This window comes from Aedes albopictus, chromosome 2 (assembly GCF_035046485.1).
Source record: "Aedes albopictus strain Foshan chromosome 2, AalbF5, whole genome shotgun sequence".
Classification (NCBI taxonomy): domain Eukaryota; kingdom Metazoa; phylum Arthropoda; class Insecta; order Diptera; family Culicidae; genus Aedes; species Aedes albopictus.
In genome coordinates this window covers 63,953,760-63,966,487 of record NC_085137.1, presented here as the reverse complement: position 1 = coordinate 63,966,487, position 12,728 = coordinate 63,953,760, and the positions used below count along the sequence as shown (strand labels likewise).

At 47.5% G+C, this 12,728-nt stretch overlaps 1 protein-coding gene across 1 annotated transcript; it reads left to right on the top strand.

Moving 5' to 3' along the window:
* The first annotated feature begins 4,259 nt into the window (after window positions 1-4,259).
* On the top strand, window positions 4,260-9,311 carry LOC134286062 (uncharacterized). The gene has a single exon (XM_062847627.1). The coding sequence runs from the start codon at window positions 4,260-4,262 to the stop codon at window positions 9,309-9,311; it is 5,052 nt and encodes a 1,683-aa protein (XP_062703611.1).
* Window positions 9,312-12,728: the final 3,417 nt, after the last annotated feature.

Sequence of the window (12,728 nt, the reverse complement as noted above, 5' to 3'; positions counted from 1 at the left end):
TTCTCGTCATCGGGTCTCCCTTCGTATGGGCAGTGGACGTTGATGATGCTGTTGTTGAAGAAACGGCCCTTAACTCTTAACATGCACATCTTGCGTTGATCGGCTGCCACCCGATCACACGTTGTCGCATCTTGCCCAACACTATAAATCCTGTTCCCAGTTCATTGGTGGTGCCAGGTAGCCGCTCGATGCCCGCTTTTCCACACTTTCTGTCCAGTCCAACAAAGTTCCTGCAACGCCACGATGTCGAAGTTGTGGGGATGTAGTTCGTCGTAGATTATCCTTTCACATCCTGCGAAACCTAATGACTTGCAATTCCATGTTCCAAGTTTCCAATCGTAGTCCTTATTTCGTCGCGTGGATCTTTGCCGATTATATCGAGTCGTATTTTTTCATATGTTATTCGCAAAGGGGATTTTTACGGGTGGCTTATTGGGCCTACGCCAACACTCCTGTCTCGCCGGAGGGCCATCGTGCCAGTTCTGTTTAACGTCCCAACCAACACTGGGACGACCATGCTGATGGGGCTACCACCTTGGATCTAGCTGGGCGTGGTGCAGCGTTTCTTACTCAGCCGCTGGATGCCAGAACAGACGCTGTTTGAGCTACACCTCCTTGGTGAACAGACGCTTGGGTCGTACCTCCTCAATCTAGCTGAAGTCAGAAGGACAACAGTGCCCAGGCTGCACTACCAGCTAAGCACACAACTCTTAGCTGGCGGTCTTTGTCATCACTTGACCCGTCGAAGCATGAGGTAGGAACTTGTGAGGACCAGAGCTATATTGGACGCTCTCCTTATCGACTCACCGTTTTGCAGCCCAATTATTTTTCATTTATAATATTTTTATTTCCCAGAATCGAAAATTCGCCAGACTGGAAAAATATAACAACCAAAAAACACCAACAAGTTACTTCTTAGAATTGTGTGTTCACATAGTGAATGAAATTATTTATCGATCCCACGAATCATTATCAAACCTTGACCGCATTGTAACGACCCCAACACACTTATTTTTATAATAAAAAAAATGCAGTTCTTCAAGCTGCGCATATCAAGTGGGCGTGAAACGCCCACTGAAAACTTTGTCATTTGTCGCCAGTTCACACCAAACAATTTAAGATCTTCTCAAAGTTTCTAGTTTATTTTAAAGTAGCTACACATTTTTCTGCTCTCCCTAAGGTACTTTGGACAGTGTATACGACAAGAAAAAAAACCACAACTGCTTTCACGACGATAAAAAAATATGCTTTTGTATGAGCTAGTCCCCACAGAAGACGCTCCATCTTCTCGTGTGGAACAAAGTTTTAATGAGATTTCTGAAACTGTAATGAAATTAAATGCCTGTTTTGCTTGGTCTAATTATTCAAGTGCTTCGCTTTTCGCTACCAACAACCATGCGCGCACACCACACCGCACCGGACTGCTTTCCACGCTGGTGCTAGCTGGAGTTAAAGTCCTCATAAATTCCCATTACAGGTTGCTGTCACTGGTGCCGCCGCTAATTGATAGCCACCCAACACCACCACCGCCGCATCGCCGGTCCAGTCCGTCCGGTCATCTAGGCCACATTTGACCCATCCAGGAATAGATTCCGCCCAGGTCCATTAAATCCAATCGCCAGGGCTCAATTAGCGTTGGCCAAAGTGCGTACGCCATAAGGCCAGGAGCTTTTGGGCTACCGCCACCACCTACTGACTGTTGTGGGCAAATGAATGAATGCTGCAGTGAGCTGCCCCCGTTCGGTGGTGGCTGGTGGTCACTCGTCCTCGTTAAAATAAATCCCCCGTAAATTTGCGCTCCTTTTTGCGCCCATGATTGGGCGGAATTGGAAGTAGAAGGTGTAACGACAATGGTTGCGGAAAAGGTTTATGGTGCCGCCGCGTTATAGGAGAAAGTGTTTCAATATGTACAAATTTATTTATTGTTTTTATTTTCCAAAACATTAAACTAAACTAGAGTCGTTCATAATTTTAATCTTGTAATGACACCAAAATTCTTACCCATAGTATCACCACATATCAATTATTGTTATGGTTCAATCTGCAATATTCTCCCCCAACAAACCAGTTCAAGCACGAACAACTCACAAACCCAAAGGTTTGACGGATGAAATAAACATACACGGAAGCGCTGCTGTTCGCCAATTAACCTGCTCGTCAAGTTAATCCAGTAGTAGAAGTAAAAGAATGATTTCCATGATACACCCAACTCACGCAACCGACTCGACCACGCTGTACCTACCCAGTGAGCTACTGGTCGCTTCCGGCAGTACGACGACGTTGCTGTTGCTGTTGTGAAATGTAGCTCTTTCTCCGTTTGTTTGTTTCGATGATCCGGGAACGAAATTTTCCCCAGAATGGGGGCTTTGGCAAACGACCCAAGGTAAAACCGAAGCGGATCATGGGATGAACCAGCTGGAATTTATTTGAGAAGAGATGGGTTCTGATGGAAGTTTCCTAACTTTTGGTGGAATAACGAAAGTGTTTCGTTAGTTAATTTTGGTTTTACTAATGAATGTTATCATACTGGTTTCATGATATGGTTTGAATTTTAGTGGTGTTTGGAATATCAATTCTCATTTTGTGTTCATCGCGTCCGTTAACGCTGGCAGGCCGACAGGCCTGGTACCGACAGGCAAAAAAAACGCTGGCACCGACAGGCAAAATAAACGTGGAACTAATTTTTGCACGTCCATATCTCAGCAGTTAGTAATCAAAATTTTAATCTTTTTGCGTTAACAGAATCCTACACTATCCTAGAGAAGTATAGTGGAAGCCGATTGGAATTTCATGCAGCTTCCGGTGAGAACCAGGCGAAAACATTAGTTCCACATTTTTAACTTCTTCCGGTTCCGTTTTGTTCCCAGATTAGTTATGAGTACCATGTCTTTGTAGCGAGTTTTCTTGGAACCTCGACAAGATAGCAACATTCTGCCTTCGACAAAGTTGTTCAGAACAACAACCACTTCCTGGTGATGGATTTCACAGTTCCGAATTTCACCACCACGTGACGCTAACGTGCATAGTGACTTCCAGTACGACTTTGGAGGGATATAACACAAGATAGAAGCCAGATAGGAAGGTACGATCTTCGGCAAAGTTGTTCAGGACTACGAGTACCGTAAACCGGGGTCAAATTGATCAGCGGGGTGAAATTGATCACTCGGGTACTACATTGTAATTCCATACTAGGAACTCTTAAGCGTCGTTATGATCTTAAACTTTTCACGTCATCTGATTCGTAGATGTTGTAAAATATCGTAGAATTTGTACCAGTTAGACCTATTAGAACCCCACTCTGTAATGGTCATCAGCCTAAATGAGGACCGCGAGCGGGTCTCTCATTCTCGCAGCTTCCTGCGTTTTGCAGCAGAGGTGGAACACTCAACCTAGCTCCGGCAGCCCGGAGATAGGAGAATAGCTCAGATCGAAAGTTAGTCAGTCTCGAGACAGTGCGCGAACCAGTCGCAAATAGTTGTCACAATAAACGTGTCCTATTCAGTGATCCTCGGTGCTATAATCGCCAGTGTTCCTTTAGTGTGGTGGAAGAAACCTCTCGTCGGTACGAGAATAATTACTAGTGCGATCACCGTGCTAAACACTCTGGGCCGCGGATATCCCTCCAGAGGCGCGAATCGAGAATAGATCGTTTGAGAAACGGTAGTTTCGGTCGTGGTTGACCAGTGCGTTAGGTCGAAGACGGAACATTTTATGGTCCTTCGAGCCGGATTCGATCGAAGCGACGAACAATAGTGCGGTGAAACAGTGGTGATTGTTCTGTGCGGCGTGGTTTGGCCTTCGCCATTGTACGATCGCCCTTGAAAGGCGGTATTGTTGCTGACCACTGCATTGTTGCTTGGTGCTGCGGTGGCTGTGAGCACGTGGTTCGGCTGCGCAGCGCATATCAACGACATCGATCCACGCGCGGCTGTGCAGCGCTCCCCATCGAGCAAACCATCGCATCGGACACTCAGCTAAGTACCTAGTTATAAGGAGATAGTCGAAAGTGGTGTTTAGAACGCCCGCTACTGTTGCATGTGCTTGTAAAGCCATCAAATAAACGATCGTTTTTATTGCGTTTTATTTGGTCTGGGGGGTTGATTTGGTTCGCTGAGTTGAGCGCATTTTTGTGCCCGTTGGCCTTTTGATTGATTTGTCTCATTTATTCTGTCACTCGGTGGGTTCTGTCAAGCGCGGAAACGTTCGATATCGCGGCGCGGTCGGTTACTTTGTGCAGTGCAAGTGTGAAAGTGATTAAGATGGGGAATACTGACCTGAGAAAGCTAACGAAGAAGGAGCGCCAACTGCGGGACATGGTGGATTCCATTGAGGAGTTCGTGAACCAGTTCCAGGAGGCACGTGATCGAGGCTCAGTTCCAGCAAGACTGAAGAAGCTGGACGAGGTCTACGATTCGTTCTGCGATGTGCGTGCTGACATTGAAATACTCCTCGAAGAATGCGACACCGACGATGAAGAGATGAAAGAGGTTCCAGCAGCGGTTCGCGAACAGGCCATGGCGGCCAGAGCCAAGCAACGTAGCGAACAAAGTTCCAAAATCCTGAAGGCGTTCATTCAACAATACTTCCGACTTAAACAAGCATTAGAAGCTTTCATGCACGGCCCCGGCTCAAGCAGTCAACAGGTTCCGGCACCCACGAACAACCCACCGACGGCGGCTTCTCCTATGCGCGTGAAGCTGCCCGAGCTGAAGATTCCGACGTTTCGAGGATCGCTCATGGAATGGGTCACCTTTAGGGACACCTTCAAAACCCTAATTGTCGATAATCCACATCTGACCGATATCGATCGGTTCACATACCTCCGAACTTCGTTGGCGGGAGAGGCGCTGCAGCAGATTGCGTCAATTGACCTCACGGCGGACAACTACTCCATAGCGTGGCGCTCACTGGAGTCACGTTACGAAAACAAGAAGCTCCTGGTGAAATCCCACATAGATGCCCTGTTCGCAGTCAACCCGATGAAGAAGGAGTCTTTCGAAGCGCTGAATCACGTCATCGGCGAGTTTGAGAAGCATCTTCAGATGCTGACGAAGCTCGGCGAAAATACTCAAGATTGGAGTACACTTTTGGCCCACATGCTGGCCAGCAAGCTCGATCCCACAACGCAGCGGCTGTGGGAAACGGAACATCGCTCTACAGATGTTCCCAAGTATGACGACATGTTGAAATTCCTGTTGAACCACAGGACAGTTTTGCGTTCTATTTCTGGTGAAACAGAACCACCAAAGGAGCCGAAAAAACCCTCGAAGTTCAGTAGCAGTTATTCGGTTCAGCAACAGTCATGTCCATTCTGCAGTGATGGGCAACATTGGACGTACCAGTGCAAGCGGTTCAAGGAAATGAGAGTCGACGAACGGAGGAATGCTGTGAAGGTCAACGAATTGTGCTTCAACTGTCTCGGTCGTGGTCACACTTCAAAGGTCTGTTCCCGAGGCGCCTGTCGTGTTTGTGGTCAACGGCATCATTCATTGCTGCACATCAACAGCACTAGTGAGCAACAAACACCGCAATCGAACAAGCGCTCGCAACAGTCAACACAGAACCCACAATCGAGTCAGACAAGTTCAATCTCACAACACAGAAAGCCAACACAATCCATTCCTCAGCAGTCCTCAAACCAATCACCCAAAAACCCAATTCCTATCGCCAGTCCAAACATGCTAACACCTCGCACACTAGACACTCCTAATGTCGTACTTACCGCTCAAGAAGCCAAGGTGTCACGATCGGTTCTACTAGCAACTGCGATCGTGATCCTTGAAGACCCTTTTGGAAACACCATGCAAGCTAGAGCATTGCTAGACAGCGGCTCTCAGCTGTGTTTCATTTCTGAACGAGCATCGCAGCGTTTGAAATTCAAACGCTCTCGTGAGGCACTTTCGATTAGTGGTATCGGTCAAGCCGCTAAAAGGTGCAAACAGTCTTTTTCCGCCCGTGTTCGATCTCGCATTTCGTCGTTCACTTGGGAAGATGTTTTCTACGTTCTACCACAAGTTACGCTTAACCTTCCCATCCGGAAGATTGATTCCACCAGTCTGCAACTTCCGGAGGACATCGCACTCGCCGATCCGCATTTCACGGAGCCCGGTAGCGTGGATGTGATCATAGGAGCAGGATTGTTCTTCGACCTGCTTCTCAAGGAGAAATTCAAGCTCGGAGAGGATGGACCAGTCGTACAAAACACGAACCTTGGCTGGATTGTATGCGGAAATCTCCCTACCGAATCGGACGTGCTTAGGCCGCACGTTGCCAATGCATGCACCGAAAAACTGGACGATCTGCTCACGCGATTCTGGGAACTGGAGTCGTGCAAAACGAATAGTGTACTGTCACTAGAGGAATACGCCTGCGAAAAACTCTTCGACCGCACAACGGTGCGGGATGAAAGTGGGCGGTTCATTGTAACACTTCCCAAGAAGGAATACCTGATTCGTCAACTTGGGGATTCAAGATCCACGGCGATGCGCCGCTTCTTGTCGCTAGAACGCCGGCTAGACCAGAATGTACATCTCAAACAAATGTACATCGAGTTTATTCACGAATATATCCGCATGGGCCACATGGAGGAGGTTGTCGCGGATGAAGAAGATGCTGCACTGCCGCAGTACTTTATTCCGCATCATTGCGTCATCAAATCCGACAGCACAACCACAAAGCTGCGGGTGGTGTTTGACGCATCATGTGCTACGTCGACCGGAGTCTCCCTCAATAATGCGTTGATGGTGGGGCCGATGGTTCAGGATGATATCATAACGATCATCCTTCGCTTCCGATTTCATCGGATTGCCATCGTAGCGGACGTCGAAAAAATGTACCGCATGGTACTGCAACAGTGGACGGATCGCAAACTGCAGAAGATCTACTGGCGAGATAATCGGAACGAGGAAATCCGAGTATTCCAGTTGAACACCGTAACGTACGGGACGGCATCAGCGCCGCATTTGGCGACAAAATGCCTCAAGCGACTCGCAGAACTGGATGGACACAAATACCCTGGAGCAGCAAGAATTCTCAGCAAAGATTTTTATGTTGACGACATGATGACTGGAGTTGACAGTGTTGCAGATGGAGTCAAGCTGTGCAGCGACATGCAGCAGCTGGTGAAAGGCGGAGGATTCAACCTGCGAAAGTGGAGCAGCAACTGTCCAGCTGTTCTGGAGGAAATACCCACGGAGCTCAAGGACGACCGCAGCTCGTTCGAGCTCGACGACTCAAGCGCTACCATAAAAACTCTTGGGCTAATATGGGAGCCCAGGACAGATGTATTCCGCTTCAAGGTTCCGGAGTGGACATCTTCGATGGTTTGCAAACGTTCGGTCATTTCTGACTTAGCAAGAATCTTCGATCCCATGGGACTGATCGGAGTCGTGACCGTCTCTGCCAAAATATTCGTGCAGATGCTCTGGAGACAGAAGGTTTCCTGGGATGAACCTCTACAAGCCGAGCTGCAAGGACAATGGCTTGAGTTTCGCACCAGCCAGACGAGGCTCGAAAATCTACAGATTCCGAGATGGATTTCATTTCGGAAGGATTGCCTCTCGGTGGAACTTCACGGATTTTGTGATGCGTCTATGAAGGCCTATGGAGCTTGCATATATGTCCGATGTACACACATCGATGGGACAATCACATCCAACTTGCTTATAGCAAAATCACGAGTCGCACCGCTTGCAGAGATGGGAAAGAAGAGGAAACAGCTCACAATTCCACGGTTAGAGTTGTCTTCCGCTGTACTTCTAGCTCACCTGTATGAGAAAACTTCAGCAAGTATTCCAGTGTCCACTCAGTCGTATTTCCACACCGATTCTATGATTGTAAGATACTGGCTGTCATCAAATCCGTCGCGATACCAAATGTTCGTGGCGAACAGGATCTCAGGGGTGCAGCATCTGGCGAAGAACGGAACGTGGCGACATGTTGCGGGCAATGACAATCCCGCGGATGGCCTATCGCGCGGTGTTTCGCCTGCAGATCTACAGCAGAACTCGCTATGGTGGGAAAGTCCGAGCTGGCTGCGACAAGAGAAGGACTGCTGGCCGGAAACACACGAAGTAGTACTGGAGGAACTCGATCGTTCGCACTTGGAGGAAGGTTCCGCAGTAGCTTCAGTAGCAGCAATTTCTCCGCCGAGTGAAATCTTCGGTTTACGTTCCACATTGCACCGGTTAGAAAAACTAGTCGCTATGTTGCTGCGCTTCAAACACAACGCTCTGCTGACACGAGGATCGACTCCCAGGAGGTACGGCCCGATTTCACATGCAGAACGGGAGGACGCCCTACTGCACCTAGTGAAGCTGTCACAGAAGGAGTGCTTCGCTCAAGAAATCGCCGATCTCGAAAGAAAGGGAGAAGTCAAGCCAACTTCTCGAATCAACACTCTTCATCCACGGCTGGTCGAAGGCGTACTCCGAGTTGGCGGCCGGCTGGAAAATGCTCTAGTTTCGACAGACCGGAAGCATCCTATGTTGTTGGACAAGAATCATCCGCTAACGTTCATGATAATGCGTCGTTTCCACTTTGAACATCTTCACGCTGGACCACAACTGCTGGTAGCCAGTGTCCGTGAACGTTTCTGGCCACTCAGTGTGCGCAGTCTCGCTAGGACGATTATGCATGGATGCATTACCTGCTTCCGGAATAAGCCGACAGTCCATGACCAGTTGATGGCCGATCTCCCTGCGGAAAGGGTTACCCCAGCGCCACCATTTCTTCGGGTGGGCGTTGACTATTGTGGGCCCTTCTTGATCAACTACCCCAATAGAAAGCGAATCAGCGTCAAGCACTACGCTGCAATCTTTGTTTGCTTGGTAACTAAGGCGGTCCATATTGAGATGGTTGCTGACCTTACCACACAAGGTTTCCTGGCCGCACTGAAACGGTTCGTGGCCAGACGTGGGAAACCAGCCCTTATTACGTGCGATAACGGCTCTAACTTCGTTGGAGCAAGGCGGCAGCTGGACGAACTTGCCGCTCTGTTCAGAGGCCAACAATCTCAGCAAGCAATCACTGCTGGAGCTGCGGATGTTGGGATGGACTTCAAATTCATCCCTGCCAAATCCCCAAACTTCGGCGGTTTGTGGGAGGCGGCAGTGAAATCCATGAAGCAACACCTGAAGAAGACAATAGGACTGCGAACGGTTACTCCCGAAGAACTGAACACAGTTCTGACAGAAATCGAGGCGTGTCTGAACTCCAGACCGCTTACACAGATCAGCAGTGACCCGAGTGACCTTGATGTGTTGACTCCAGGCCACTTTCTTATTCAACGTTCTTTGACGGCTGTGGCCTAACCGTGGCTGCAAGACGTTCCGGAGAACAGACTCTCCAGGTGGCAAAAAACTGAAGATTTCGTACAGCGTGTGTGGTCCAGATGGTCCATGCAGTACTTGTCCGATCTGCACAACAGGACAAAGTGGACCCGTCAGAAGAACAACCTGTTCGTTGGCACAATGGTGCTGATCAAGGAGGATAACCTTCCTCCTCTTAAATGGCTTCTCGGAAGGGTGACGGAGATCCATCCAGGCGTGGATGGAAACATCAGGGTCGTTACTGTCCGGACTAAGGATGGGAATGTCGTACGTGCTATCTCTAAGATATGCATCCTGCCCATCAGCGATAACGACCAACTACCAACGGCCGAGGGGAACTAGGTCTCCTCCAACGGAGGCGCAAGGGCGCCTGCGGGGGCCAACCGGCTCCCGCACACCAGTTAAGTGTTTGTGTTTAATAGATTTTCAAAAAGCTTAAGGAATGTTTTGTATACGTAGCCACCCTCTCCAACGGCCCGGAGGCCGTTCAGCGAAGCCACCCACGAAAGATGTCATCGTTAGTCTCACGTCACTTCCTCGACCTTCTGGATTGTCCAGATGACAGATCTGCCAACGTAGAAGCTCAGAAACCCCCTCTCCGGAGATTCCCGGAACGGTTCCGTGTTCAGCGATGTCCACGCCGCGGAATCAGGCACATGCTGTGTCTATGTTTGCTCGATGCTTAACCGAACTTCTACCAGCGCAATCGTCAGTCTGGGGCAATTTAGAAGGAAGCCATGCCACACAGCTCTCGAAACCCAACCCACGTTCAACCAGGCGAACCCATCGTCATCGGCGCAGGAGCGCTCGCGGAGGCGCGCAAGCCTCCGCGACAGGGAAGTCGATTTAAGTTTGTTCTTGACTTGTAAAAAATCGCTTCTCATCTTTTTCAGTCGTATATTCTGTCCACGTCGCTGCGCCGCCGCGCGTAGCCGTAGCCGTCCGATGTCACCGATCCAATGCCACCCGTCCGGATCTCGATGCGGCCGATCTAAAGGTCGATCATTCCTTCTGTAGTCCGACAGCGTAGTCGGATTCGACCCACAACGGTGGACCGTCCATGCAACCGAAGAATACTTCGTTGGCGACGAGAAAGAAGTGTCGCTAGCAACCTGGAGTTCCTGGAAACTCAACCGAACGCAGCCTTTCATAACGTTGATTCCTTATGTTGATTAGATCATATTGCCATGTATAGATTGTATCCATTAGTTTTGTAGTTAGTAGACTAGTAGATGAAGTTTTGTGTATTTAGCTCTTTTGTAATACCGCGTATTCCAAGGCGGCCGGTATGTAAAATATCGTAGAATTTGTACCAGTTAGACCTATTAGAACCCCACTCTGTAATGGTCATCAGCCTAAATGAGGACCGCGAGCGGGTCTCTCATTCTCGCAGCTTCCTGCGTTTTGCAGCAGAGGTGGAACACTCAACCTAGCTCCGGCAGCCCGGAGATAGGAGAATAGCTCAGATCGAAAGTTAGTCAGTCTCGAGACAGTGCGCGAACCAGTCGCAAATAGTTGTCACAATAAACGTGTCCTATTCAGTGATCCTCGGTGCTATAATCGCCAGTGTTCCTTTAGTGTGGTGGAAGAAACCTCTCGTCGGTACGAGAATAATTACTAGTGCGATCACCGTGCTAAACACTCTGGGCCGCGGATATCCCTCCAGAGGCGCGAATCGGGAATAGATCGTTTGAGAAACGGTAGTTTCGGTCGTGGTTGACCAGTGCGTTAGGTCGAAGACGGAACAGATGTCTAGAGATGAATGTAGACTTTGATATTTTTTAGAAAATGTTAGTTTTGCCTTATTTTTTCAAGGAGTTTGCAATGTATTTTTCATTTAGCTGAAATCATTCCTACTAAACAATCAATTGCTAATAGGACTTCCCGTGAATTCTCTGTTTTAACATTTTTGTGGAGCCTTGGTAGGGATGTAACGCAGCTAATCAGAAAATGAAATAGTTATAAAAAGTTCATTTTATGAAGAAATAGTCATTTTTTGTGATAGAAATCACTTATTTTAAATGAAATTGCCTAACTTTAGGCGTTTGCGAGGAAATTTAGAAATTTAATTTTGCATTTAAAGTAATAAATCCACTAGTTGTAAGATTTTAAACGCGTTATTCGGTTTTAGAAGAGCAAATATAAGTGGTGAAGGAAATTTTCCGTTCCAACCGATGCTTAATTGTATACTGATCAATTTCGCCCCAAAGATGCATTTCCAATATTTTGATATTTGAAGTTATTTAACTTAAAGTTTAAATTTGTTGAACAAAATTCTGTCACATGGTTCCATGGAGATTCACTGGGTACTGGTTTTAGAGAAATTCTTTTGGTAATATTTGAACAGTCACTGATGTTATCCGCAAAAGTTTTTTTAAAGTGATCAATTTGACCCCGGATTACGGTACTTCCAGGTCATGAAGAGCATAGTTCAGAATTCCACCACTACGTGGCGCTACTGTACATAGTTACTTCCGGTACGACTTTGGAGGGATATAGCACGAGATTGAAGCCAGATAGGAAGGTGCGATCTTCAGCAAAGTTGTTCAGGACTACAAGTACTTCCAGGTTATGAAGAGTATAGTTCAGAATTTCATCCCCACGTGGCGCTAGTGTTCATCTACACTTCCGGTACGACTTTGGTGAGATATACCACAAGATTGAAGCCAGACAGGAAGGTACCATTTTCGGGAAAGTTGTTCAGGACTACGAGTACTTCCAGGTCATGAAGAGCATAGTTCTAAATTTCACCACCACATGGCGCTAGTGTACATAGTTACTTCCGGTACGACTTTGATGGGATATAGCATAAGATTGAAGCCAGTCAATCTAGACTCCTCTCTGGAGCCACCATATTCGGTTAGGTTAAGTTCTGGCAACACTGCTAAGCAATATGTATGCTTGACTGAAGCTCCGCGTTCTCGATCGTTTTTTAACGTTATTTATTGCTTTAAATTACTTGTTTCGATTATCTGTGAATGTTAGAGCTTATGAACTGCAATTCAGTGCCATTCAATCGTAAATCTTTGTCGCTGAAGTGCTTGTGGACTGTGAAAATTTGATGCGGTATTGTGATATTGTGACGTTATCATTGTTTGTGTTTGCGTAAGCATATCCATTACGCATTTGCTTTCACCGAAGCGCCATCTACCAGCAAATAGTTGAAACCATTTGAGCTTTAGCTTTTGATTGCTTCATGCTGTGCATAAGTGTGGGCGCTTGAATTCGTATATCTATAACCGTTGAATTGCGGTACACTGTACTATTGTACTTAACGATGGAGTCATGTCGCGTCTGTTCTTCTTCGCTGGAACCGGAAAAAATGATTCACTGCAATGAATCCTGCGGAAAAGCTTTTCATTCTACATGTGTTGGATTGACCAAATCTCAATTCTCATC

Bases quoted from the DNA above. Each gene is read 5' to 3' on its own strand.
- LOC134286062 (XM_062847627.1), top strand. From the start codon at position 4,260: ATGGGGAATACTGACCTGAGAAAGCTAACGAAGAAGGAGCGCCAACTG.